Here is a 27665-nt window from a genome sequence, read left to right on the forward strand (position 1 = left end):
CGTTCAGAAATGAAAGTAAAGATACTTTTTCACTTTGCAGTGCAGCGTTTTTGTGTCGCATGTGATTAATTTTTTTCCTGGTTTCATTTAGTGGCTGTAAAAAGACCCCCTCAGGACACAACGAACGCTAATTTGGGCTTTTCATGTTTAATGGCTCTGAATTGTAGACGTGTACCAGACCTCAACGTTCCTGAGTTTGTCATCCATGTGTGAAAGGGCACTGGAAATTTGACCGGATTCCTGAAATCACTATTTCACTCTATTTCCCTTTAGGCCATGATTTACCGATGATCCACATAGCTAATGTGCTAATTTATGGATAAATTCTGAGCACAGATGACAACCCGTCAAGGATTTCACGATTTTGTGCAGAAATCTATGCAAAATCGAGCAAATTCAGAGGATTTGTTTAAAAATGTTTTTAAATCACCACAACTTTCTTAACTTGTGTTCCTTTCTGATTTCTTACAAAATCTCGCAAACAAACTGTTTTCATCCGTTTGACCCGAGCAGACGAGGTTTAAAAGCCCAACAGCGACAGCTTGGAATTACCGGGACTCGAACTCACGGCCCCCTGATGATCAGATGAGTGCCCGCGTGGTGGAGTCCAAAGTTCTCGTCATCACACCATGTGCTGAAAACGTAAAAATTGACACTATGCAAATATTTAGCGAATACATCAAGGGCAATGACGCATTCATGTTTTTTATTAAAATATATTCATAAAAAATATGGATATAAAACACAACAACATTCAGAAACAAGTATGTGTGTGTGTGTGTGTGTGTGTGTGTGTGCGCGTGTGTGTGTGTGCGTGTGATAGCAGCATCTCTACAACACTGCTGTATTTGATCTCGGTGATATATCCACAGTTTGGCAAAATGACGTGAGTAAAACCTTTCGCGAAAGCAAATGAAGTTGAGGTCAAATGTTCGTTTCGCTTTTTTTTTTCTGCTAATGAACAAACATCATCGACAAAATCACTAAACACTCTTCTCATCAGCACAAAAACTGACACGAGACCGTGAACAAAAAAAAAAAAAACCCAAAAGAAATCTGATTTTTCTTCTTAAAAAAAAAAAAAAAAAACTAGTGAAAGTCGGTAGTCAGTAGAGTGTCAGTAGAAAATCCTTCTGGAGTGAGAGTTAACTCGTAGTCCACGACATGCATACGCAAATCTGACTGGAATCCTTTAGCTAGTCGACGCCGTGTCCTTCGGCACGTACATATCGGCTAGCTTTTTAAACTCCGGCCCCCAGGTGCCGAGGAAGTCGTACTCGTGGTCTCCTTCGTTCACCGATGACTCCAGCGAGCTCAGGGACTCGGCGACGGAGCCGTTGCCCTCGTAAGCGTACGTCGCGAGGGAATCATAAGGAGGAGCGGAGGGGTCGGCGTCCGTATCCTTCAACCTGCTGATGAGGAAGTCTCTGAGGTCGCTACATTCGTTGGCGGGCGAGCACGTGCGGTACGGGAACAGGACGTCCGGGATGATGTCACGCCTCAGCTGGTTGGTTTCCTCCATGGCCTCCGGGTGGCGCAGCGCTCCGATGTCGAAGGCCTGCGTGTCCTCTTCGCCTCCGCCCTCGTCGTTGTAGCTCACCACGTTGTCCCTCACGTCCTCTTTGGAGATGATCAGAGGCTCTTTGCGCCGTTGCTTTCTCAGGGCCGAGAACAGCACCACGATCACTGTGACGAAAACGACACACGGACAAGACGTACGCACGTTTAATCGATTTTCTAAATAAACGTAAAGTTGAAACTTTCGAAGGCAAACAGGTGACGGACATTAAAGCAAACGCAAGTTACCGTCCCAGATGTTTATTCGCATTTGACGACATTAAAAAAAGTAACAATAGCACTCCATGGAGTGTTTTACAAATTGTTGTAATTGTCGTGATACCCGAGACTCTGTTCTGAAGTTTCCGCAAATCTTAGTTAAAGCTTTACCTCTGACTATTACAACGCGCTGACACTGGAGACTCCTTCCATAAACGTTAAGAAAGAAAACCTCGCAATTTCAGCGCTCGCGCCATTTAATGCCAATGGAGCGTCTGCTGTACGAGTCTCTGTGAATGAGCTGTTACTATAGAAACGATAACGTATTACAACGCGGTACTGTTATATAAAATTCATCGACGCCTTCTGACCAGTCAGATATGAGAATCGAACGGCGCAGTTCTTTAAAGGTTTATTCATGTTACATGCGTTTCGATGGTAAATGAGTAGGATGCGTACTGAGTAGGATGACGATGCAGAGCAGGATGGCCACCAGGGCGGCGGTGCTGAGCCGTGCCGAGAGCAGCAGAGCGTCCACGCTACACGAGCGCAGGTTCCCCGTGCTGTCACAGCCGCACACACGTACGGTCAGCGTACTCGTGCTGCTCTGGATCGGATAATCGCTGTCCGAAATGACCACGGGCAGGTAGTACGTGCTCATCTCCTGCCTGTTAAAGCCGCTCCGCCTGGTCAGGATTCTCGCCGTGTTATCTGGAATATTTAAACACCGAGAGATAAATCTCCAGGGTTTCAGTCCAAGGACAAGGCAGGACAGACAAAAAAAAAAAACATGATGGTTCGTACATACTGAATTAATTAGATTCACCTTCGTTGTCAAAGATGGTAAAGTTCGGATTGCTGGCGCTTAAACTGAAGACGAACTTGTGTCCGACCAGAGGCTCGTCCGTGTCTATGGCACTGATGGTTTGGATTAGCTGGAAATAATCAGACCGTTGGTCACAACTGTGTTTTTTTTTTGTTTTTGTTTTTTTTGTATGAATATAAATGTCATATCTCTTTCCAGTACCGTTTTTAGGATTATTCTTTTAAATGAACTTCATAGATATAGAAAATATTTAGTGTTCTTTTTGTATGTTCGGAAGCCATATAATTTTTAATCAAGTAATCACATAATTACCAAATAATCAGTCTCAATAACGGGGGTGTAGCCTCCGTGGTTGTTAGTCATAGTTCTGTGCATGTCAGTTTCAGTAAAGGAGGTGTGGCCCGACAGTCTGTATAAAAAGGAGGCGTGGCCTCTGTGCTTGTCAGACACATTGAAGAAAACACGGCCTTTGTTCCTTTGTACCTAGCAGTCTGTATAAAAAGTAGGCGTGGCCGATGTGCTTGTCAATCATAATGAAGGAGACGTGGCCTTTGTACGTGACAGTCTGTAGAAAAAGTAGGCGTGGCCTCTGTGTTTGTCAATCATAGTGAAGGAAACGTGTTTTTTTGTTCCTGGCTGTCTGTAAAAAAAAAAGTAGGCGTGGCCGATGTGCTTGTCAATCATAATGAAGGAGACGTGGCCTTTGTACGTGACCGTCTGTATAAAAAGTAGGCGTGGCCTCTGTGTTTGTCAGTCATAGTGAAGGAAACGTGTTTTTTTGTTCCTGGCTGTCTGTAAAAAAAAAGTAGGCGTGGCCGATGTGCTTGTCAATCATAATGAAGGAGACGTGGCCTTTGTACGTGACCGTCTGTATAAAAAGTAGGCGTGGCCTCTGTGTTTGTCAGTCATAGTGAAGGAAACGTGTTTTTTTGTTCCTGGCTGTCTGTAAAAAAAAAAGTAGGCGTGGCCGATGTGCTTGTCAATCATAATGAAGGAGACGTGGCCTTTGGACGTGACAGTCTGTATAAAAAGTAGGCGTGGCCTCTGTGTTTGTCAATCATAGTGAAGGAAACGTGTTTTTTTGTTCCTGGCTGTCTGTAAAAAAAAAGTAGGCGTGGCCGATGTGCTTGTCAATCATAATGAAGGAGACGTGGCCTTTGTACGTGACCGTCTGTATAAAAAGTAGGCGTGGCCTCTGTGTTTGTCAATCATAGTGAAGGAGACGTGGCCTCTGTACCTGACAGCCTGTATAAAAAGTAGGTGTGGCCTCTGTGCCTGTCATTCATAGTGAAGGAGATGTGGTTTTTGTTCCTGGCTGTCTGTATAAAAAGGAGGTGTGGCCTATATGTTTGTCAATTATAGTGAAGGAGATGTAGCCTCTGTATTTCAGTTCCAGTGAAGGAGGTGTGGCCTCTATGCTTGTCAGTCATAGTGAAGGCGGTGTGGATTTTGTACCTGAAAGTCTGTATAAAAAGGAGGTGTGGCCTATTTGCCTGTCAGTCATAGTGAAGAAGGCATGACCTTAGCACCTGACAGAGTAAAAAGGAGGTGTGGTTTCTGTCCCTGTCAGTCATATTTAAGTAGGTGTGGCCTCTGTACTCCTCACTGGATAAACTCCAATAAACTCCAATATATATATACATATATCATTGTAGTGTGTTTGGCACTTTGTAAGTAAAAACAAAATGGCGGATACCTGCCCAGCTCTGACATTCTCACACACAAACGTCTCGTAAAACATGGCGAACTCGGGCGCGTTATCGTTCACATCCAGCACCTTGATCAAGACGGGAACACGGGTTCTCTGACGAGGATTATCTGAAAAGATGGCCAAAGAAAGTGAGGAAAAAAAAAAAAAATGCTTCGGCTTCGTGATGTAAATGTCCTCTCTGTTCCCGAGAGTGAACTTACTTATTTCGCTGGCGAGCACGGAGATGTTGTGCCACTTCGACACTTCTCTGTCGAGAGACTTCAGGGTTGTAATGGAGCCATTTCTGGGGTCGATGTGAAAGAGTCTGTCGGGATCTGTGTGCTCGTCTATTGCGAACCTGTGAACAATTGTAAGGCTGAAATTACTGTGGTGTCTGCCTTGTGCTTTTATATTTTATGGAGGAGTATTGATGTGATAATGGAACCCTATTCAGCACGCAGCTCGGCGGTGGAATCTGACTCATTTTACTTCTTTAAATGGCATGTGTGAAGTCAAAATTATATAAAAAAAAAACGAATAGCCTTTGAGAGTACTTGAATGATGCACTACCATTTAACACAAGAAAGAACCGTGTGCATTTCAACTGTCAATCATTCCTATCTTAAAAAGTGCTGTATTGTCTTTCCTAATGTCTAGCTAAGGTTAGCTTTGTAAATCGTAAAGACTAAACCTATGTTTTAACAACAGTCTTGCAATTCTGAGAAAAAAAAATAAGCTTAAAGTTGCAGCTTTATCTCTGACCGTTACAAAGCGCCGACACTGGAGACTCCTTCCATAAATGTTAAATAAACATCTCCTTGCAAGAAAACTTCAGCATATCAGCAATTTCACATGTTTCTTTAATCTGTTCATTATCAGTCAAGCATCTGCTGCGATTTTATAGAAAATCAAGCAACACCTTCCGGCCAATCAGAATCCAGAAATCAGCAGCGCTCGGGAATAATCCTGTTTAACCCGTTCAGATCAGATCTAATATACCGTAGTGTACAATATACTTCCACTCAATCGTACCAAGTCAATTCGAGTGTAAGTATCGAGACCAGACCCTTATTTATCAAAGAATTCTTTTAATTAACAAAATATAACTCAGAAATGAAGTCCCATACTGCACAGGGTAGTCGGTTGCGTCAGGATCCCAGGCTGTAACCGTTCCAATGACGCTTCCCTTCGGCGTGTCCTCGTTGACCTCGATAATGAAATGCGGCCGGCTGAACACCGGCGGCTCGTCCACGTCCTTCGCCGTCACTTTAACGATGGCCGTGTCTGAGAACGGACCCAGATGGAGGAAGCCGGGGTCCGTGTGAGTGTTACTCACTTCCACTTTGATAGTGTACACGCGCCTGCTCTCGTAATCCAGTTTCTTCAAGAAAAGACAGAAAAGAGTGTTTACAAATGAAATTTGTGCAGTGAATTGTCTAATGAACTGCCATTCATTGATCAACGTCTAGTTTTTACCAAAGATAAGGTCTAGCTTAAAGATGATTGGCCGGAAGGTGTTTCTATAACAGCAGCTCTGACAGTAACGCAGCTGCAAATCACAGTTTTATATCAATGCGTTCCTTGTAATACCTTATCGTTTCTATAGTAACAGCTCGTTTGCCGGATCTTGTACGGTGGACTCTCTACTTAATCTAATGGCTTTGTATCAGTCAGAGGTAAAGCTGTAACTTTACACTGTAAGTTTACACTGCAAGTTTACACTTTAGTTTACACTGAAAGTTTACACTGTAAGTTTACACTGAAAGTTTACACTGTAAGTTTACACTTTAGTTTACACTGTAAGTTTACACTTTAGTTTACAATGTAACTTTACACTAAGTTTACACTTTAAGTTACACTGTGAGTTTACACTGCAAGTTTACATTGTAAGTTTACACTTTAGTTTACAATGTAGGTTTACACTGTAATTTTACACTTTAGTTTAGAATGCAAATTTACACTTTAGTTTACACTGTAAGTTTACACTTTAAGTTACACTGTGAGTTTACACTGCAAGTTTACATTGTAAGTTTACACTTTAGTTTACAATGTAGGTTTACACTGTAATTTTACACTTTAGTTTAGAATGCAAATTTACACTTTAGTTTACACTGTAAGTTTACACTTTAAGTTACACTGTGAGTTTACATTGCAAGTTTATACTGTAAGTTTACACTTTAGAATGTAAGTTTACACTGTAAGTTTACACTGCACGTTTACAATGTAAGTTTACACTAAGTTTACACTTTAGTCTACAATGTAAGTTTACACTGTAAGTTTACACTTTAAGTTTACACTTTGTGTTGTTGTTTTTTTGGTAACACGAGAAGCTGCGATTTTTTTGATCACATTATCTGTTTATAGCTGCAATAATGTAAGTGATAACAGGAACTAACTTGTTTCACAGACATTAATTATAACAAAAAATGCATAAAAGTGTATTGTTCTTTAAGTAATAATAATGTCATTGTTGGCAAATTGATGTATAAGAGAAAGAAAACCCTACAGAATGTGCTAACATCAGGGTTTTAACTACACTTATATCATCACATCACCCTGTCATTGAATATTTTTTATATCAGGATAACATAGCGTGATTTATTCCTTACATAAAATCTGTATCGGCCTGGGGTGGAGGGGGATTTTTTATTTTTATTTTTTTAACTTTAAATAGTCTTGGACAACTCGATTGTATCTAATAAACAAAAAATGACAAAAATATCAAATCAGAACTTGTATATGAGATTTTTTTTTCCCCTCACGCTAAGCTAAGCTAAGCTAACAGTATTGTACATTTATTGCATATTTATCACAAAGTGCAGAAAAATTACCGTAAGTACTAGAGTAGTAAGCCTACTGTACAAATTCTTAAAACTGGAGCTATTCAATCAACACAAAACTGTTTCAGAGCAAAAAAAGACATCATACTCTGGATATTATGGTCAAGCACATTCTGTATGTTTTGAAAAACATGGACATGCTTACTGGATCAATATTTCATAGCTTGATCATGATCAACAGAGTACTCAAAGTCTCATACCTTTTAACAGCGTTACCTTTTTGACAACGATTATTCCCTCTTGAGTTATCTCATCAGTAATGATGTCAAGCGAGTCTTTCCCGTCTCCTTCCACGATCCTGTACTTCATCTCAGCGTTCTCGCCCTCGTCCCCGTCGTTGGCTTTAATTCGACCCACCGTGGAGCCAATTTCCGCTGACTCATAAGTGCTCAAATGGTAGGAACCTAAATTATATCAAAAGTGCAATTAGTTTCATGTGTAATAGTGAGCTTGATGACACCATAAAAAAATTATGAGACAAAGTTATATGACCTGGATCTAATATAGTAAGGACAAGCCTATTATTCAAAATGGATGACGTTTTCATTGTCAATTAATTTGAGTTAAGTGTGTGTTGCTGTTAAATAAGTCTGTGCACTTAAAATGTTAATAATGTGCCAGGGTCTTACTGTAGGCAAAGCGTGGCGGGCTGTCATTAACGTCTGTAAGGGTCACATTGACCACAGTGGTTCCAGACAGACCCCCCATCTGTCCTGCCATGTCTTTGGCTTGAATAACCACCTGGTATTCCTTCCGTACCTCTCGGTCCATGTTGGATAGGGCTATTCTCACAATTCCTGCACAACAAAACACACACAGTTCGTATTTATTTTTTATTATGTAGTCACGCATTCGGCTTGCTCTGAGAAACAGCATGTACCACCAAGGACAGCATTTGCAAGCCTCATACAATCGGTATAAAAGTCAGACAACAAACTTAGAAGAACATCTGTTCCCATGTCTGGGGACTTCAGTTTCCTACCGGAGATGTGGCAGTTGGCTCACTTTTCCAAAACAAAGATCAGTGTTCATTCATTCATTTCTAGAATCTGGAGTCACTTTTTTTGGGGTAAGACCTCACAACCTGGAGTACATCATCACCATCAGTGGAGCGTCCTTGGTTTTAAATATCCACATTCTGGCTAGTTTCTTTGGGTCTCTATTACTTATGAACTTATGGCCAGAACTTGAAGTCCAACAGGATGTTATCCAGCATGCTCTGTGGTTCCTTCCCATATGGACTACGGACTGTGTTTTTTAGATTCTCAGTGAATGCATTGGTTTTGGTCTGTTTCGATTGGTCTATTCATCATGACCCTGAAACCTTCCATTGCTTATAGGACTACCTTGGTTAACACCTTTTGGCTTTATTCTAGTTCCTCTTTCATTGGCTGAAATTGGGAATCCGTCCCTATCTGGTGGCCCAAAACAGCCTTGTTTGATTGATCTAGTGGTCACAACCCTGCGTGTTCCATCACCAATGGAACTACCTTGCTTTTAACCATTTAACATTTAACAATGTTCTCTCTAGTTCCTTCATATTTTGAGATCCCATCCTTTTGATGCGATAACCACATCTGCCCTCAAATCTAATCTGCAAATCCGGTCCTTATTTATCATTACACGAACCCTGCCGAGTGTTTATGCTTCTCATTAAATACCCCTGTGTTTTGTCTGATCTGGTGCATCCCTGTTTGGATTGATCTAGTCATCACAGTCATGAATACTCCTATAGGTAATGGGACTACTTTGATTATAACCTTCTTTATTTACTCCAGTTCCTCTTTCAGTTCCTGGTACTTCATATATGTCCGTATCTGGTAGCCAGGAAGATCCTTACCACTCTTTGTTGTTTCTGGCATTAGGACTTGTCCAAACTGCATTCGTTTCCGAGGTTCCTGTATGTGTTCCCTGCCAAATTGAAAAATTAAAAGGCTTCTTTGTGTCTTGAGTTAAAGCCTTGTTTGAATGATCTAGATGTCACAACCCTGAGTGTTCCATCAGCAATGGGACTACCATGGTTTTAACCATCTATGTTCTCTGTATTTCCCCATTCAATCAAAACATTTTTTAGGATAATTACATCTATCAACAAAGCTATTTGATTTTGTTGTTTTCCTCTGTTTACTACGATTCCCCCTATTTGAACTACAGACTTTTTTCTTGAAATCCCTTTCAATTACTTATACTTCTCAGGGAATGAACCGTAGATTTTGTTTCATATTGTACATCTCTGTTTTGATTGATCTAGTCATCACTGTCCTGATTTCTCGTTATGACATTTGGAAGACGATCTTATCCAGAGCGACTTACAGAAGTGCTTTGAAGTCTCTATCAATGAATACATCCCGATACTGGTTCACTGGGTCACAGACTACGGATACCATCAGGCTAAACTCTGTTTGGAAGAAATATAGTAAGGAAACACAGACTTTTTAATGAACAGTGCTAATTTAAATACTTTAGGAAGATGAAGGTCTTTAGACGTCGTTTGAAGACCGCCAGTGACTCAGCTGTTCGGACATTGAGGGGACGTTCATTCCACCACCTCGGTTCCAGAACAGAGAAGAGTCTTGATGCACGTCTTCCTTGTACCCTGAGAGATTGCGGCACGAGTCTAGCAATGCTAGAGGTTCGGAGAGAGCGTAGTGCAGTGCGGTGTGTGATACGTGATTTGAGGTAAGAGGGTGCTGTCCATTTTTGGCTTTGTAGGCAAGCATCAGAGTTTTAAATCTCATGCGGGCAGCTACAGGAAGCCAGTCGAGGCTTCCTTGTATTACCAATAAGACTACCTTTATTATAATCTCATGCATTTACTTTGGTTCCTCTTTCATTTCCTGGTACGGAGCATTTGTGCAGACCTAGCAGTCTAACCGAGTCTTTTCCGCTTCTACAAGTTGTTTTCATTTAGATTTGGAGTCACGCAGCAGAGGATGCTGTATCCACCAAACCTCATTACTGTTATGTCCAAGTGCTGCGGTATATCTGAGTTTGTATTTTCCATGTTAGTTTTTAGGCACTTATATTTCCAACTTGTGTGCACTCATCCAAGTAATTATTGCAGTGTAGCACTAAGTACTGGTGTAAATACCTTGCGCAAGGGACAAACCAGACATAGAGAATTAATACAGACTTAAAAATAAAACAAAAGCGTAATCCAGGGAGAAAGTTAAAAGCAGAATCTGCTCTTCTATATAAAGACGGTTGGTGTGGTGCAACGTCTTTGGAGAATCACATCTTGTTTGGGGAAAATGGGGCAGCAGCAGGCAGGGACGCCATATTGCAGCACCCCCATGGGGTAAAATGTCTTCATAATGGACATAACGGGAACACTCAGAGTGAGAGAAGGGTCCAGGGGAATTTTGTGCATTTACAAGAGTATAAATAAAAAATGACAAAATATATACATAGCCTAGCAGGTCTGTGTTAATATTTAAATGCGGTCTGGTTTTAAATGATGCCTTTCAAAAGGCAATATGTTGTTTGCAGCACCGTGCATATAAATTCAATCGCATGCTGTGATGTGCAAGCCTCATTTAGTTTACACAGACATCAATCTTTTTAAAACAACAGCCCTGGAAATGACACATATCCATATGTTGAAAGGACACACCTGTCTCTGGTTCCACCGAGAAGTACGGCTGCCCTTGGAGTATGCTGTAGACAAGCTTAGCGCTGTTCCCGTACGAGGCGTCGTCTGCGTCCGTGGCGTTGACTTCTATCACAAAAGTACCTGAGAATAAAGGAGACAGGATGTGAGGTCACATGGTTAAGAGCATATTTTGCCACTTAAGTCATCAATTAACGAGAATGCGTAAGTACGGACAAATCAAAGAAACCTCAGGAATATGTAATTAGATAAAAGGCCTCCTCAATGACTCAAGGATAGTTAAGGGTTCTTACTTTCCTGAAGAGGTTCTGCTTGAAGCCCTCTCTGATAAGCAAATCTTCTCTTGTACGTGTATGCACAGTACTACATAGAACCTTCGAGGGCTCCCCCAAAGACAGACCAAATAAACCATAATTGGAAAAAAAAGTGTCCTAAAGGGTTCTTGCTAGGAGTTCTACTTGGAACTTGCACCTTAAAAATTCTTCTCTTGAAGTGTTCTACTTTTTCCTCAGAAGGACAAGCCAAAGAAACCTTAAGAGAACATTCACAGATAAAAAAAAAAAAAAACCCCGCCCAAAAAAACAAAGTCCCTCAAGGGGTTTTGGATAGTTAAGGGTTCTTCACTTTCTAATAGGGTTCTATTTAGAATCCTGTCTGGTAGGCAATCCTTCTGCTTCAGGGTGCCCCATAGAACGTTTAAAAGGGTTCCCTAAGATTTAAACCAACTAAATCTTAAGGACGCACTCTTAGAAAAAATATTTCCTTAGCATTTATTTCGGTAGGTACGGGTTCTTAGCTTCCTAAAGGGGCTCTACTTGAAATTTGAAACACGCTCTTATAGGCAACAATTAGGGGAAAAAAGGTTCAATCTAGAATAGCGGAAGGATTCTTTGGCTTGTCCCAAAGAAAGAGAGTGTTCCAAGAAGAACCGCTTTAGAAAGCAAAGAACCCTTAAACATCCATTCAGCCAACTAACTCAAGTTAGTTCCTGTTCATACAGTACACAGTTTATAGCAGCTATGAACGGTTGTTCCCAGTCGACCCTTGTAAGACTAAAACATCGGAACAAGACAGATGTCGGAAAACTTAAAGTTCCACAGCAAATCCCGGAGTGTTTTATTCCTCTTACACCACAGCAATTCTCTAACAGCTGACATTGCTGTAACTGTCCTGTTACAGAGAACCCGCAAAGCGTAAACTCCTCTGTCCTGAAGATGGCGGAAGATTTAGTTAAAGCTTTACCTCTGACCGTTACAAAGCACTGACATTGGAGACTCCTTCCATAAACGTTAAATAAAAGAGTAAATATTCACCCTATCAGTGATTACACATGCTTTAAAAAAAATCCGTTTATGCGGATCAGGCACCGTACAGTTCCCTGTAAACGAGTTGTTACTATAGAAACGATAACGTATCAGCACGGGTGCATTTATACAGAATAAACCTGTGATTTAAACCTGTGCACTAGTGTCAAACTCCGGAATCCAGAATTCACCGGCACTGCGATATAATAACAGCGGAAACAGGGCTGTTGGCTTGTGCGGTTTTTATAATTGGACTTCCTGCCAGCCCCCGGTAATAAATGATGGATGGAGGAAATTAGTCTGTGACCTGCGGACCGAGCGAACAAGTGACTTTGTGCAAACATTATGTTCTTTAGGTAAGAGTCATCCCTCTGAACACGAGCTCTTACACTGCTGTTAGAGCAAAGTATCGGCTGATTAATCTCAGGATAAAGACCCCGTACAGACGCCTCCTGTTCTTGAGGATTGGGACTGTCCCGGTACAGGGGGCATCAGCAGCACCAGCAGCAGCGCTCATGAATATGTATAATCTGCCGCATATCAGAGTCATTTTCCCGAGTTCTCTGTCACCACAAAACCATCCTTCCTGATTGTGTGACAACTCAGTGATAAAGACAGAATTAAAATGAGATGTAAAGTGGGCTATGTGATAAAACATGCAAATGGAATCATCTTGGCGTCATATAGAACGGAAAGGTCACTGTTCTTTTTACCCAGACATACATTTGCATGCATTAGCACTATCTAATAAATTTATTATAGAGTAACTTCACAAGCATAGCAGTCACGCTTAACTGTAGCCGAGCTCAAGCTTGAATAGCAGCTAAAGTTAAACGGACAGATCTGAACATCACAGAGGACGCGTCGCTGAGTTCATATGGAAGCGTAGCTGTGTTACTGAGCCGTACACGGTGACGTGTTCAGCTCTGAGTGGGCGTGGCTTCAACGTTATAGATGGGAATTTGGGCGTGGATTTGACTCTTCCTTCACATGCGTGTCAGATGGTCCTACATCCACAAAATCGTAATTACAAAGTCTTTATCATAACAAAGTTCGAGTGCGCTGTTAATATTAGCTAAACTGATGTTAGCAAGCCTGGTTTTTCTCGGGGTAACTTAGGTAACTTCATCAGATTTCGTTAGCTAGCTAATCTGACAGGATTTCTGTGAGGACTTTTAACTTGAAGTCATAACTGTTCATAAATCCCGTGCATCACTTGCTCGCTGGCTAATCTGAGCTAACTTGACAGGATTTTTCAGTTCCATGCATCGGTGTTTAAATTTCATCCTCACTAACTTAACTAATTAAATATATACTGTTCGCACATTCCTTTGGGATCGTTAGTCAGCTAGCTAGTTATATTCATAAAAGTCTCTTGCATTGCTAACTGTCTGGCAAATCTGAGATAACCTGTGAGGCTTTTTAAGATGCATTCGTAAACGAGTGTAAATTTCACTGCTATCACTAGCTACCCTGAGCTAACCTGACAAGATTTCTCAGAGGACTTTGGAGTTCTTATTACATATTTGAAATAAATCTCTTCGACCGGTAGCTAGCTAGCTAACCATGACAGGATTTCTGTGAAGAATTTTAAGTTATATTTATGAATGCTTATACATTTCAACACCATCCCTAGGTATAAGCTTACCTGACAGGATTAAGGAAACTTGAGTAACCTACTATAATACCTCCTTGAGCGCAATGCAACAATTACTTATAACGGGGGCGGTACCTACTCAGAAAGATTCGAAGGGCCCACCAGTCTGAGGCCTTTAACTTACGGTCTCCTTGTTTAGTTTTTAACCAGAACTACAGTGGAAACGTTGGAATGCCATCGTCATCATGCAGAGAAGTCAGTACACAGCCGTAAAGTGGGAAAAATCGGGACGCCAAACCGCACCTCGAACAAAGGACGGCACTTAAGCGAAGTGAAAAAAATCTATAGTTCAAGATCAGATTTACTCTCGAAACCGTTCCGAGTGTTATGTAACGTAAGAAGTTCGGATTTAATTTAAAGCTAATATTTGACATCTCACTCCCATGCTGTTTTATTTTATGGAGACCGTAGGATACACTTACATGTCATTGGACACCCACGGTGCAGTTTAATGTTTCCGCGCACTATGACAACTTCGTTTTGGGTATCATCACACCCACCTACGGCTTCGAGGCCAGAAATAGAAACGCAATCCGCAGTACATCGGTTATCAGTTTAGCATTAGTTTTGGTGCAGTGCGCCACGCTGTTAATGCGATATCTCATCTTTTATGAAGTAAAAAATATCCGCGGATGGTTCGGAAATGTAATGCAAAAGCAATTACTCTTTTTTTTTTTTTTTTAAAACTACTCAGTTGGAGTTATTTTACTTTCTTTCTAGCAGAATCCCACTGAAGCTGTAGCACTTCTCATCCGGTCTGCCGTCTCCTTTACTCTTATGCTCTGGCATCAACACACTCTGATGACCGGCGTAGCCTCAGTTCTGCGCTAGTGACCAGAAGGTTCACTTCCCAGGATTATCAATACGGCACTTTAACCTTTAATTTCTCAGCTCTGTGCTTAGATTAGATTCGACTAGAACATATATAAAGTTATACTGTATATGATAAAGTTTCAGTGAAGAGTGCTGTCCATGCTCGGAGCTGTAATTACACCTCCATTGTTGTCCAGTAAAATGTCTAATGAAATCACGCACCATTTTGAGGTTTCTGACATCCGGCCACTAAATCACCACCACGCCCAACCGTAATTCTGGCTGCTATATCATTAATGAATGTTTACAGCTGATATAATACGTTTCAATAGGAACAAGTTTATTATTATAATTATACGTTTATTATTATTTTCCCATAAGAGAGCATCCCCGATGTGTTTTATTCCTTTTATAAAACATCGGTTTGCCAACAGTTTATTTGTATTTCTTTTTAATATTAAAGAAAACATGAACAACAGGTACATTTATTGTTGTGGAACATCTGTAAAACACATGACTTTATACAGTCGTTCCCTCACCAGGGTCTCCTTTTATTTCTTTTTCTTCAACCCAAAAAATGCAGCTCGAAAGCGTTAAGCGCAAACGCCTCTGCCCCGAAGGTGTCGGAAAACGTAAAGTAACATCTCAGAATGAATGAATGAATGAATAAATAAATAAATAAAGTAAATCGATGTATCAGAAAAGGATGATTGTAAATCAGTTTATGTGGGGAATCCATCACAGTGTGAACGAGCTGTCACTATAGAAACGATAACGTATCAGAACGTGCGCATTAATATGAACCTGTGACGTGCGGCTGCGCTACTGTCGGAGCCGCTGTCGGAGAGAATTAATCAACACACTTCTGACCAATCAGGATCCAGAATCCGGCAGCGCCGTGGCATGATGATTTTTAAAACAGCAAATGAAAATCATCATTGATTGCTAATAGGAGTTAAAGTCAAAGCTACTGTTACGCCAGACATGATGTATCTGTTTTATACTATGATTGTCTTGAATTATATGGATGCTTTATATCTGTAATGAAATGTGTTTAATGGTAAAAATGGTAAATGAAAGACTACAAGTAAGATGTCTGGCATTAATGAAGTAGCAAATTTGAGTTTATAATATTGGGGGATTGCTCTAATATTTAATTATGCTAGGTCTGATAAGACTTTAATTAGATAATTACATTAGTAGGCAAGCTAGCGAACTGGTTCGTATGAGTTTTTCCGAGACGGATATGCGGCATCCCACAGGGCGGAGTGCTGAGTCCCCTGTCATTTGAACCTATTAGCCCTTCAACCACTGGCTGTAATGTTGTTTAGCAAAGTCAGGTTGATTAGTTATAGCACTGAGGTTGGAACTAATTATTTAAGGGCATGATGAAGTGTTCCTATTAATTATCCCACTAATTTTCATTCTGTTTTGCTCCAGCAGTGCACGGTTGGAAGTTTCTGAGGCATTGCATTAAGAAAAAAAATGCTTGTGGGCATGCTGTTGTATATAAATATGACACGGCAGAGCTGGAACAGCCTTTCTATTTCGTGCCTTGGTTGCATCACCACTCAACTGTGGCTCAATTTCCAGAAACAAAATAGGTACATACATCCCTGTGCACGCAAGAGAAGTAAAACTGGTTACCAAGAGGGGAAAAAAAACTGAAATAAATAAATAAAAAATTGCTCCCACATCACACTTCAGTCCCAATTCAACACTTGCTGACATTCTTCATGCTCCAGTGACTTGTCGAAAAAAAAATAAAATCTGGAAAAAAACAAAACAAAAAAAAAACACAAAACAAAGGCACAGAGCCATCCTTGACCTTAAAGGCTCTCGGACGACAGATTCACAGAGGCATCGCGCCTGAGAGCAATCTCCCAGCATGACATTAAATGCGCTGCAGGACAACAAGAAAACAAGTGGAATTCGATATTAGCTCCCTCACCGACGTCAGACATCTCGGGGACGCTGGCGCTGTAGACGGACTGCGTGAACTTGGGTTCGTTGTCGTTGATGTCGTGAATCTTGACGATAAACTCGGTGGCCGGTTCCAGAGGGAGGCCGGTGTATTTGTTGAAGGCCTGTGCTTGTAGGGTGTAGGATGCTTTTTCTTCCCTATCGAGTCTCTGAGTGGCATGGAGATCACCTGACTTTTCATCGATCCGAAAAATGGTGCCTGCTCCTTCACCGGAGAGGACGTAGCGTGCGGTGCCGTCTCCTCGATCCTTATCCGAGCGAAGCTGGAAGAACACAGAAAGACAGGTTAATGTGGCATAAATTTGGCTTCGCACACTGGATCACATTGATGCCCACACTGGATTCCCACACTGGATCACACTGACACCTACAGTGGATCAAACTGACATCAACACCTGATCACATTGACACCCAAACTGGATCACAATGACGCTCACACTGAATCACATTGACGCTCACACTGGATCACATTGAAGCTCACACTGGATCACATTGATGCTCACACTGGATCACATTGATGCTCACACTGGATCACATTGATGCTCACACTGGATCACATTGATGCTCACACTGGATCACATTGACACCCACACTGGATCACACTGACACACTGGATCACACTGACAACCACACTGGATCACATTTACACTCACACTGGATCACATTTACACTCACACTGGATCGGATTTACACTCACACTGGATCGGATTTACACTCACACTGGATCAGATTACGCTCACACTGGATCACATTGACGTTCACACTGGATCACACTGACACACTGGATCACGCTGACACACTGGATCACACTGACAACCACACTGGATCACATTTACACTCACACTGGATCACATTCCTTCTCACAATGTATTGATCTTAGGACCGTGAGATCCCGTGTGTGTTGGTGTTGAAAACGTTCAATTTTATGTTCTGTTCATGTTTTCTGTCCTGCTGATGGACTCTCAGCCGTGAATTGCAGCTTATCAGCAAAAGCTTTCAGAGAGGAGGCTCTCCAGGGACAAAAGCAGCTAATAAGCACCACAGAGAGAGTTTTCAGAGCACACGCCTTCGGGACTTATTCCATTAAACACTAATGAGGCTTTTAGTCCGTTTTGATTTAGAATTTTTTCCCTTTCTCTCCCTCTGTCTCTGTATCCTTTAGCTGCATTACTATTTGTAATAGAACTGAATTCCAGCTTTCTTTCTCTGTAGCAACATTGCTTCTCACAGGGGTTGAACAGAGGGATTTTGCATCTCTACTTTTTTTTTTAGCATCTTGACTTGATGATTAAAGATGAAACAGCTCATCAGATTCATGTTTATTTAATGCACTATAAATAAGTCCTCTGCTAAATTTCACACTGCAGGAAAAGCTTACTATTAACTTGTACAAGATGGTGGTATATATATATATATATAGTATAAGATGGTGACTTGTTGTGTATATATATATATATATATATATATATATATATAGCTGTGTGTGTAGTGTGTGTATCTGATTCTCCACTCGAAAGATCTCATTCACTCTCCACAAAACACCAGATTCTCTCCACTGATGCATGATCAAATTTTCCCTCGTGGGTGTTGGATATGAATAGTTGCCAAAGCACAATTGGTGCCAAAACCTCTGCTGTGCTACAGCAATGTTCCTCTCTACATGCTGACAGATTTTTGTGTGTTTTTTGTGTGAAATATAAAGCTCTAAACATTCCTTTTTGCATTTCTGGAAAAAAAAAAAAGCTGCAATGCAGTGTGCATGTAGAGAGAAAATGTGTAGAACTCAGGCACAGTCTCATTACTGGAAGTTCGTAGCGTTTGACTACGGTATGTAGTCATGACCTGAGGGTGTGTATCTTTAATTCGGTGATGATATGTATGTGAAATGGATGTCTGAAGGATGCATTTCAAGCAGCCTCTGATTCAACACGAAATGATTTAGAGCTTAGCTTTCAGCACTACATCATTTAGATTTAATTGAAAGAAAGTATTGCTCTTGAGTCAGAGGCCAGACACACAGACCATGCCTCCTTCATTTAGAGTAAGATACATAGAGGCCTCACCTCCTTTAATGGAACTGATCGACAAAGAGGCCACACCTCCTTCAGTGAGTTCGACAGAGAGGCCATGCCTCCTTTAATGGTAGTGACAGACTAGCCACGCCTCCTTCACTGGCACTGACAGGTACAGAGGCCATCCCTCCTTCATTGGGACTAGTGGACACACAAAGGCAATGTCTCTTACACGTGATTAATGGATACAGAGGCCACGCCTTCTTCACTAGAATTGACCGAAAGGCCACACCTTTAATGGGACTGTCAAAAAGGCCACACCTCCTTCACTGGGATTAAAAAAGAGGCCACGCCCCCATCGCTGGCACTGACTGAAAGGCCATACCTAAATTACTGGCACATACAGAGGGCACACCCTCCTTGACAGGGACGGACAGAAAGGCTACACCTCTTTCACTGGGACTAACAAATAGGCCACGACCCCTTCACCAGGCATGACAGACAGAGAGGCCACGCCTCTTTTACTGGTACTGACTGAAAGGCCACACCTCCTTTACCAACACAAACCTTTATCACTGAGACTGAGAGACACAGTGAGCTCCCCGGACAGAACAGAAACATCAAAGCAGTTCATTTGTTAAGCAAAGCCCGAATGAAATCATATCATTTTTCATGAAGAAAGCAATACGCACGTTTATTCATTTTAATATTGATTGTTAAAATGTCTTTGACATGCAGTAATGTGATATAAATCACCCGACAGATTGTGAAGGACGTCACGTACCTGCTGCCAAAATTGAAGTTGACCTCAAAAAAGCGATTAGCGCGACATGCCGAGGTAAAAAAAAATCGACAAAATGGGAGGGCGTTAACGTTGTAGCTTCCTGGCAAAGTCAGAGGTCGGAATATCCTGCGATAGAACACGGAATAACAACGTAAAAAAAAACTCCCACCGAACTCGATTCACACATCTCTGGCCCAGTTTGAAGAACGTGCACGTCATCATTTTGAGAAGGTGGGATTTTATTTATAATCCTTCAGCTGTCTGTGCAGAGAAAACAGCTAGAACTTCTGACTTCCTGCAGGATTGTTTAAAAAAAAAAAAAAAATCAAATGTAAGAGGCAGGAAGCCCAGACAACTCACTTCTCCTCGAGGGAGATCATGTACTCGCTTGACACCTTTACGGATTGTGTTTTCAGTGAACCGGAATGAAATCTGTCCGGCATCACACCGTTCTTGTGTTGTTCTTTGTTGTTATAAAGCTTTACAAAAGATATCCATATCAAAAATCCCTCTTTTTGCTCACATTATTCCTTTACTTCTTATTCTTTTTCAAGTTTTTATTGACAGTTGAAAAGTTACGTTAATATTCACCCTGGGAACGTCGTGTGACTCTCTAGGCTCTTCGTTTAGACAGTTAATCGTGTGTTAATAGTTAATATTTGCAGAGCATTTCATTCCTATTTTGAGTCGTTTGATTAATATTATATTAATATTCTGCTTACATCACAGTGTCACACGGTGACTTAATGCTGCTCCTTACTCGAGTTCACATCACCCGGGAAAAAGAGTAAAACGCCTCTGTTTTACTCAAACTCTGCCGAGCAATACATACGAAACCCTCCGCTAACTTCTTACTAGAGATCAAGTCTGTCGTAACACCCGAGGCCCGAATATCAGTGTACTTAATTTTGGTATCATATCCTCACTATGCACGTTTAACTCAACCCCGAAGAAGTAAAACTTCCTCACACGCTTCAGTTTTAGCCCAAATAATTTTTATCTGAGGGAAGAAACTCCATCACTGATGACCCCGGTGCCGTTTATTCAAGCGTGGGAATATCCATTTCTTTATATTTACCCTCATGCGTCATGTTTATATCAACGCGCTCGTTCTACTACATTATCGTTCCTATAGTAACGCCCCAGACGTTCTCCAGAAGCTCGACATGAACACATTAAAAAACACATCATCAGTGAGATCTAAGATCTAAATAGGAGTTCATGAGACTCCGGTGTCAGTGCCTTGTAACAGTTGAAGTAAACTTTACGTTTTCCGACATCTTGAGGACAGAGGAGTCTAAGAGGAATGAAATGTGTAAAAAAAAAAAACCACACAAATCTACAAAGCCCGGGCAATACGGACGTTCTTAAAGATATGACTGTGACCACCATTTTAGAAATGACTCCAGAGCGCAGACGTGTTCTTGAAAAGAGCCGGCTAGTCGCTTTTCAGACGAGTCTGGAATGTAATACGCTAACTTTGCCGACGCTAGCAAATAAGAATGACGCTAACTGACATTTAAGGCTAACCCTTTTAGCCTTTTAATTAACTGAAAGTGGGATTTCAATCAAGCAAAAGCAGGGTTATATGCTAACATGACCCGCGCCGTTAGCGGTCATTCTTTGCTAACCGGATTAGTGTTTTTGATTGAATTAGAGTATTTAATTAGCCTCAAACAGACAAAATGAGACCAAATTAAAAAAAAAAAAAAAAACACGAAGTGGTCATTGGGAAGGTCGGGTTTCGAAACGTAGCTTAGCGACGGCTCAGGTTAGCCGTCAAACCCTTTCCGGCACAACGAACCCCCGTGAATTTGACAAGTGTTGACCTGAAATCCTCCTTGAACCAGGCTGAATAGCTCTCTCCTAACTGTTGTGTTCAATCGCAACAGGGAAAAGGTGCATTATATTTTTAGTGTTGCAAATTATACATTGTGATCACGCCATGTCGGGAACAGAGAACATGCTGATGAGTGCTGGTGTGGGCTCCTCTTTCATGGTTAATGTGGCATAAATTTGGCTTCGCCTCTGAATTGCGGCTTGATGAATTGCAAATCCTCCATTCACGCGGGCGCTGCAGATGGGTAGGAAGTCAAAGGATAAAAAAAAAGGAACGAGAGAGAGAGAGGGGGGGTGGGGGGGAGGGGTGCAAGAAAGAGAATGAAATAGCCCGTAATTGTCGATTCCTGTCAGGTCCCTCGTGAGCCACTTTGTCCTAGAAATGAGAACAGTAAAAGCAGCGCAACGCCTCGTACAAAATATTCTCCCTCTATATCAGACTCCCACCCCTCGGCCCACGTCTTTTTTTCTCCTTCACCCCTTTTCCCTCTCTCTTTTTAGCTCGTCTCTGAATATTCATGCCTCTGCGACTGTGTAATTCACATTTCCGCGGCTTTATTTTTTCCTGCTTTGATAACGGCCTTGCTACACACCCGTATTCAAATATTGTGTCATGCCACATATATCTCAAAGGAGATTTTTCATTCCTTCACATTTTCCCCCTCGAGGCCTCGTTTGGAAGTCGGTTCCAATTTGAGAAGAGGGCTGGGGGGGGGGGGGGGGGGAGGTAGGGGGGGGCTGTGATGGGGATGAAAATGGGGATGAAAATGGGGAATGAGGATGCTACGACAGTACTGTCTCTCACCTTGCCCACGTACTGATAGTTACTTCCCATGTATTCCTCCGACAGGAAGAACTGCCTCCACATCCAGTCACGCTTGGACCTGTGCAGCACTCGTCCGTCCGGCTGCTTCGCGCGGATAACGATCCCCCGACTCCTCGCGGCCGAAACCAGAGGGAGGAGGGAAAACAGCGCAAACAGCCAAAAGAAGGGATTCATCGCTTGGCTGTTTCCGATTGATCCTCGAGCTTGGGCCTGATCCCGGATGAATAATCTAATAAGGAAGGCGGTGCTGAATGGGGAACGATCTAAACGCTTGGATCAGCAACTCTGGCATCGTAGATGGCAGCTTTGATCTTCCTTTGAATCCCTGGAAAAATGAGAAAGCAGATAAAAGTGAGTGCGTTTACATGCCAGCTTTCTATCGGTGAAGAAAAATTCATTTAATGCAATGCCAGGCTTTTGATATGAAATGAAAACTTAATATATTTTTATCATGTGTTTCATCCATCATTCGAACAGAGATGGGACTCAAAATGAATGTTAAAGCTTTACGATATTGTTATTATTATTATTATTATTATTATTATTATTATTATGTAATCCCGCCCCAGTGGCGTTACTGATCATTTTCCTATAAGGACTATGTCCTGAAGTGTTGTATTACTTTTATACCACAGCAAATTGTTAAAGACCAACATGTCCATTAAACTAGTTCCTGTTCTCGCGTATGTTATAGAAGCTATAAGCAGTCCTTCCCTCACCAGCTCGTCTGTTCCTCAGCTCGGCATGTTACCGAGAAACCGCGACGAGGTCCTGAAGATGTCTGCAAACTTCACCTCTGCCTCTATAACTGTCCAGAAATCACCGTCTCCTTACGGAAAACTCCACCGTATCGAGTCCCCGCGAGCTACGAATGAGCTGTTACTGTAGAGGCGATAACGTCATTGATATAAACCTGTGACGTGCAGCTGCACCGCTGTCAGAGCCGATCGACCCCTTCCGACCAATCACAAGCCGGCATTCGACAGCGCTGTTAGACAGGACGCCGAGTTCGAACACAGTTAACAGGAAACACACAACCGAGTCTGATAATGTAATCCAGAACCTTCTCTAGATAATCACTCTACTCCATTATCCGGATCTGGAGAAAGGTCTGCAGGACCAGGGTTGATGATCTCCGCCATACAGAGCGGCACCGTTACAGATGCCTGATTGCACAAGTCACTTTTCTCATTGTTAAATCCATTTTTTTTTAAATGGTCTCCTCCTCATTATGTGTCAGAGGTATCGATCGAGATGAAATCATCTCCCTCGTGCCGGAGCCAGCGCTAACAATGAATAATCCGGGAAAACAAGGGCTGCAACTCAATAAAGCGCCGCAACAAATCTTATTCATGGAGCATCGGGCCGTCCTCCCTTTCACAATGTCAAATCTGTTTACGCTCACTAGTTTTTCATGCCAGGATTAAGCTGCCGAGAGTAAAGCGCAGGTGCATAAATGCACAGGGGTGCACCAAAGCCGCTCATATAACCCAATCGATACGGTCGACTTTGATTAAGTGCAGCGGCGCGTCTGGGGTCGGATTCAAATCCCGCTCAGCTTGTTGTCTGGTGTACTAATTGTCTTTAGCTGAGAGGCCCGAGTTAGTTTCTTCGGCTTTCAGACCGACAGGATACTTTCGCTTGACTCGGAGGAAGCAGGGACTTACACCACATCCTACGGGTTCTTTTAGGTCCTTCCTCAAACCCTGTCCTCACCCTGTTCGTCCGTTACGGAAGCAGGTTGTTCCACACGTGACCGTTCGAGTAATATTCGATCGCATCTCACGTCATGCCCTGAAATCGCACGGCGAACAGCGTGGTGTTATTCCGCTCTGAAAATCACGCATGAGAAACGGAACCACGTGCGGAAGTCACACGCGAAAAGAAAGAAACCGCGCTGGGAATCCCGTGTAAACGTGAATGAATCATGCTTCCAGACAATCACAGGTGAAAAAGAAATGAGCAAACGTTTTTGGCGACTCTGCCAAAAAAATCACTCGTGGAGTAAATAAATCACGTGTAAAAGTCACACGTGAACGGAAAGGAATCACGTGGCCGAGCGATCACGTCAAAACGAACGGCGTGTCGACCGAAAAACAAATCGCGCGCGAAACCTGACGAATCGGGCGTGGAAAAATACAAAGAGAAACCTTTAAATAAACGAATCACGTGTAAACGTCCCTTGAGTTGCGTAGAAATCACGTGGACTCCATCGAATCGTCTGTAAAAAAAAAAATAAAATAAAAAATCACACTTCGAACACATCGTGTGTGAAATCACGTGTGAACGTAAACGAACTGTGTGGGGGAAAAAAAAAATCAATCATGCGACCAAGAATCACGTGTGGATAAACGTCTGAAACGTAAACCCACACGTGATCGTTAACACGTGAAGCTCTTGTGAATCCGCTGTAAAAGCCGTTCTAACGGATTATTAAGAAGGCCTTAATGAGGGGGAATGAGAGCGTGCGTCTCAGAGAAACACCCGATTTCTGCCGGGGAAGGAAAGGAGCGCGGTCGAGAGGCATGTCGAGGTGTAGAAGGATATAAAGTGTTTCCACTATCGGCTAAACCGAGCCCCGAGGCTCTACGACCAACAGGAGTGTGTATTCGGGACTTTTTGGATGTGGCGTCTCGTAGCAACAGCTCCTCTCTACTGCAAAAAAAAAAAAAAAGAAAGAAAGAAAGAAAAAATAAAACCTGCCAAAGCCTCGACACATTTGTCATAATCACACGGTGTGGCTTCCACCTCGTCTCCAAACACAAACAGACCTCCACCTACATCCCAGCAAAACATATCTATCGGCAAAGATTTCCAATAACACGGCCGTTTTGGAAGTAAGCGTTCTGCTTAAAATGAAGGATGGTATAATAAAGGGCCTTCTGAAAATTAGTCCGAGATTGCTTTTTGTAATTGAAAAGCCGAGGAAGTCCGCTAATGGCTTTCCGTACAGCGCAAATGCTTCTTGCACGTAATCCTGCCGCAGCTCTGATGTTAATCTCTTCCAGGGCCCTCAGGCTTCGCATGCGTGCGTGCGCGTGTGTGTGTGTGTGTGTGAAAGAAATCGACTCCCTTTTGTAACAATTAAAACGTCTTTTGATAATTATTCCTCTTCTTCTTATTATTATGATCGAGCGTTCTAATTAGAGATGTAAGCCGGTTAAAGTGACGTTATTACCTACGACGTCTTTCTCGAGGAGTGGAGGGCGCGAGGAGCAACTTGAGAACGTACAGTACAGCTTTCGATCTCAGCGAGGGACCCGGGCAGCAAGACGAGGTCGTGGACGAAAGATCGTGGCAGAAATGAATATTTCGATGGAGCCGTCGTGAGAAAAAGGAAATGCGTAAATATGATGGAGAATTAGCTGGAGAGAAAAAAAAAATGAAAGAAAGAAAGAAAGAAAGAAAGAAATTGTCATGTTGCCAGGTCTTCGAGATCAAGATGATATTTCAACCTTCGACCACATGGTGGAGCCCCAGAGCTTTTCTATACCTTTCTCTCTCTCTCTGTGTGTGTGTGTGTGTGTGTGTGTCTCTCTCTCTTTATCTATCTCTCACTTTGGACAATTTTCACAGCTGCCGTCTCCTCTGTAATATTAATGCCCTGTCGTCTTTGTTTTGAAACTTTGATACAGATCAAATCTCTGGCTCGATGATTGGCTGCCCCGAGGATCAGGCTTTGATACAGCCAGGTTCACAGAATCAAGGCAATCATGTGAGCGGTGCGTTATTAGAGACGGCACTTCCTGTGATTCTGTTACGCCGGCGGGAATTAATGAACCGTTCGGTTTTTTTTTTCCCCTCTTTTTTTTTTTTTTTTTTATGGAAGGCCGTCCTCTCTCTGCGGTGGTCTCGAGGAGTCATTAAAGTGGCTTTAATCAGGGCGTTTAAGGCAGAAAGTGGCAGTTCGATCGGCGTAACATCGTCACGTTGCATTCTCCGAGGGAATCTTTGCGTACGATGAATCGGTGCAGTCGCTACGGCTCCCTAGACGATTATTTTCCACACACACACGTGTTTTTTTTTTCTTTATCGAGCTGGATTAATTACCAGGCCGAGAAACGCTAGGATGGAGGCATTCATAATATTACATCCTCTCGAAGGAAATAAATTGATTGTCTCTGACTTTTATCTCATTATGAGGCAAATTGCATCCACTCTAATCCCCTGTTCGTAAGAAACAGAAAGAGAGAGAGAGAGAGAGAGAGGGAGAGAGAGAGAGAGAGAGAGAGAGAGGGGAAAATGAATGCGATCTGGAATCGAAGTGCAAGCGCAAGTCTCATGATTCATGTCTGCGTTGAAAGGCAATTATACACGTGACACCGGCTCGGAGGAAATGCGCACTTTAATTTGCGCCAAACATCCGTGCCATTACGCGTCCGGCTCAGACGTATAAATCACTCACAGGCTCGCTCGCACAGTGCATCTCAGAGCCAAAACAAAATGTCAAACTCGACCCAAACTAACCATGGGAGGTGGATATGAAAAATAGAACAAATCCATTACAGATTATGCTTTTTTTCGTCTTCTGTGTAGCCTTCGGAAGTCACGCAGCATCGGTGAGCTTCCTGCGTTGCAGACACTGCAGAGAGTAAAACTCTTGCATTGTATGCATTATGTTTACTCTTTGAACAGACATATCGACGTAGATCATACGGAAGGACTCCGAATGTCCGAATGACACTCGGCTCAACGTCCTCCGTGTTAAGCCTGTTGAAAAAGTCTGAATTTTTACAGGACCCAAGATACAACCCTGAGGGACTCACAGTATGGTATAGACAAAGACAGAGGTAGTGAAAGAGAGTGTGTGTGTGTGTGTGTGTGTGTGTGTGTGTGTGTGTGTGTGTGTGACGCATCAAAGTAATATCAATGGGTGCCAAACAGGTCCAACTGACACACACTTCCAGGAATTAAGAGATAAAGCAACAGAAATAAGAACTTAACAGAAAGCAAACGTTTCGTTCGTCCTTCGCAGCTAAAAGATCATTCGGTTCGTTCGTCCAACGCTTCGTGACGGAGATTTTTTTTAAAAAATGTCATCGTTGAGCATATTATTGCAAAATACTGCTTTTTTGTTGTTGCTTTTTTTTATTTTAGAACAAAGCTGTTCGATCTTATCATCATCATCATCATCATCGTCATCATCATCATCATCATCATCATCATCATCACAACACAGCACTAAAGCAGCTCGCAGCAGAACTTGTACAGAAGTGAATAGCAATATCGATCATATTCTGATATTCATGGTGATGTTGGTAAGATTTCCATCCCGAGATCCTGAATTGTTGTTTGAAACCGTGAATTCTATTCTATTCTACTCCATTCTATTCTACTCTATTCTATTCTATTCTACTCTATTCTATTCTATTAGTACATTGCATTGCATTGCAAGGAAACAAACAGTCATTCATATGCATGCATAGCAAGTAAAACAGCTCCTGTTATGCAGAAGCATGTTGCATAGCAGGATAAAAAAAAAAAGAAAGGAAAAAAAAACACAAAAACAAAACAAAGCGTCTTTACCTCAAAAGAAGGTTCCCTCGCTCTTTTGGGCGCGTGCCGTTCTCATTGAAGTGCGACACTGGCTCCTGTCTTCGCCTCTTGGCAGTGCTCAGGCTCCGAGACTGGCTACAGTTGTGCAGAAGACTCCAGCTGCCTACTTCTCTCTCTCTCTCTCTCTCTCTCTCTCTCTCTCTCTCTCT

General features: G+C 42.2%; 1 protein-coding gene across 2 annotated transcripts; it reads right to left on the bottom strand.

Moving 5' to 3' along the window:
• Positions 1-689: 689 nt before the first annotated feature.
• On the bottom strand, positions 690-27665 carry cdh10a (cadherin 10, type 2a (T2-cadherin)). 2 transcript variants are annotated; one of them, XM_017495073.3, is made up of 12 exons: positions 27487-27665; positions 21940-22285; positions 16468-16762; positions 10746-10865; positions 7762-7929; positions 7349-7536; positions 5420-5673; positions 4514-4650; positions 4299-4420; positions 2603-2711; positions 2236-2487; positions 690-1686 (listed from the first exon to the last, which is right to left on the bottom strand). In XM_017495073.3, the coding sequence occupies exons 2-12, from the start codon at positions 22132-22134 to the stop codon at positions 1193-1195; spliced, it is 2334 nt and encodes a 777-aa protein (XP_017350562.1). In that variant the 5' UTR covers positions 22135-22285; positions 27487-27665; the 3' UTR covers positions 690-1192. The 2 variants fall into 2 exon arrangements, with proteins under 2 accessions (XP_017350562.1, XP_053529758.1); XM_053673783.1 differs by having other exon boundaries at positions 4299-4650.

This window comes from Ictalurus punctatus, chromosome 20 (genome assembly GCF_001660625.3).
Source record: "Ictalurus punctatus breed USDA103 chromosome 20, Coco_2.0, whole genome shotgun sequence".
NCBI classification, from domain to species: domain Eukaryota; kingdom Metazoa; phylum Chordata; class Actinopteri; order Siluriformes; family Ictaluridae; genus Ictalurus; species Ictalurus punctatus.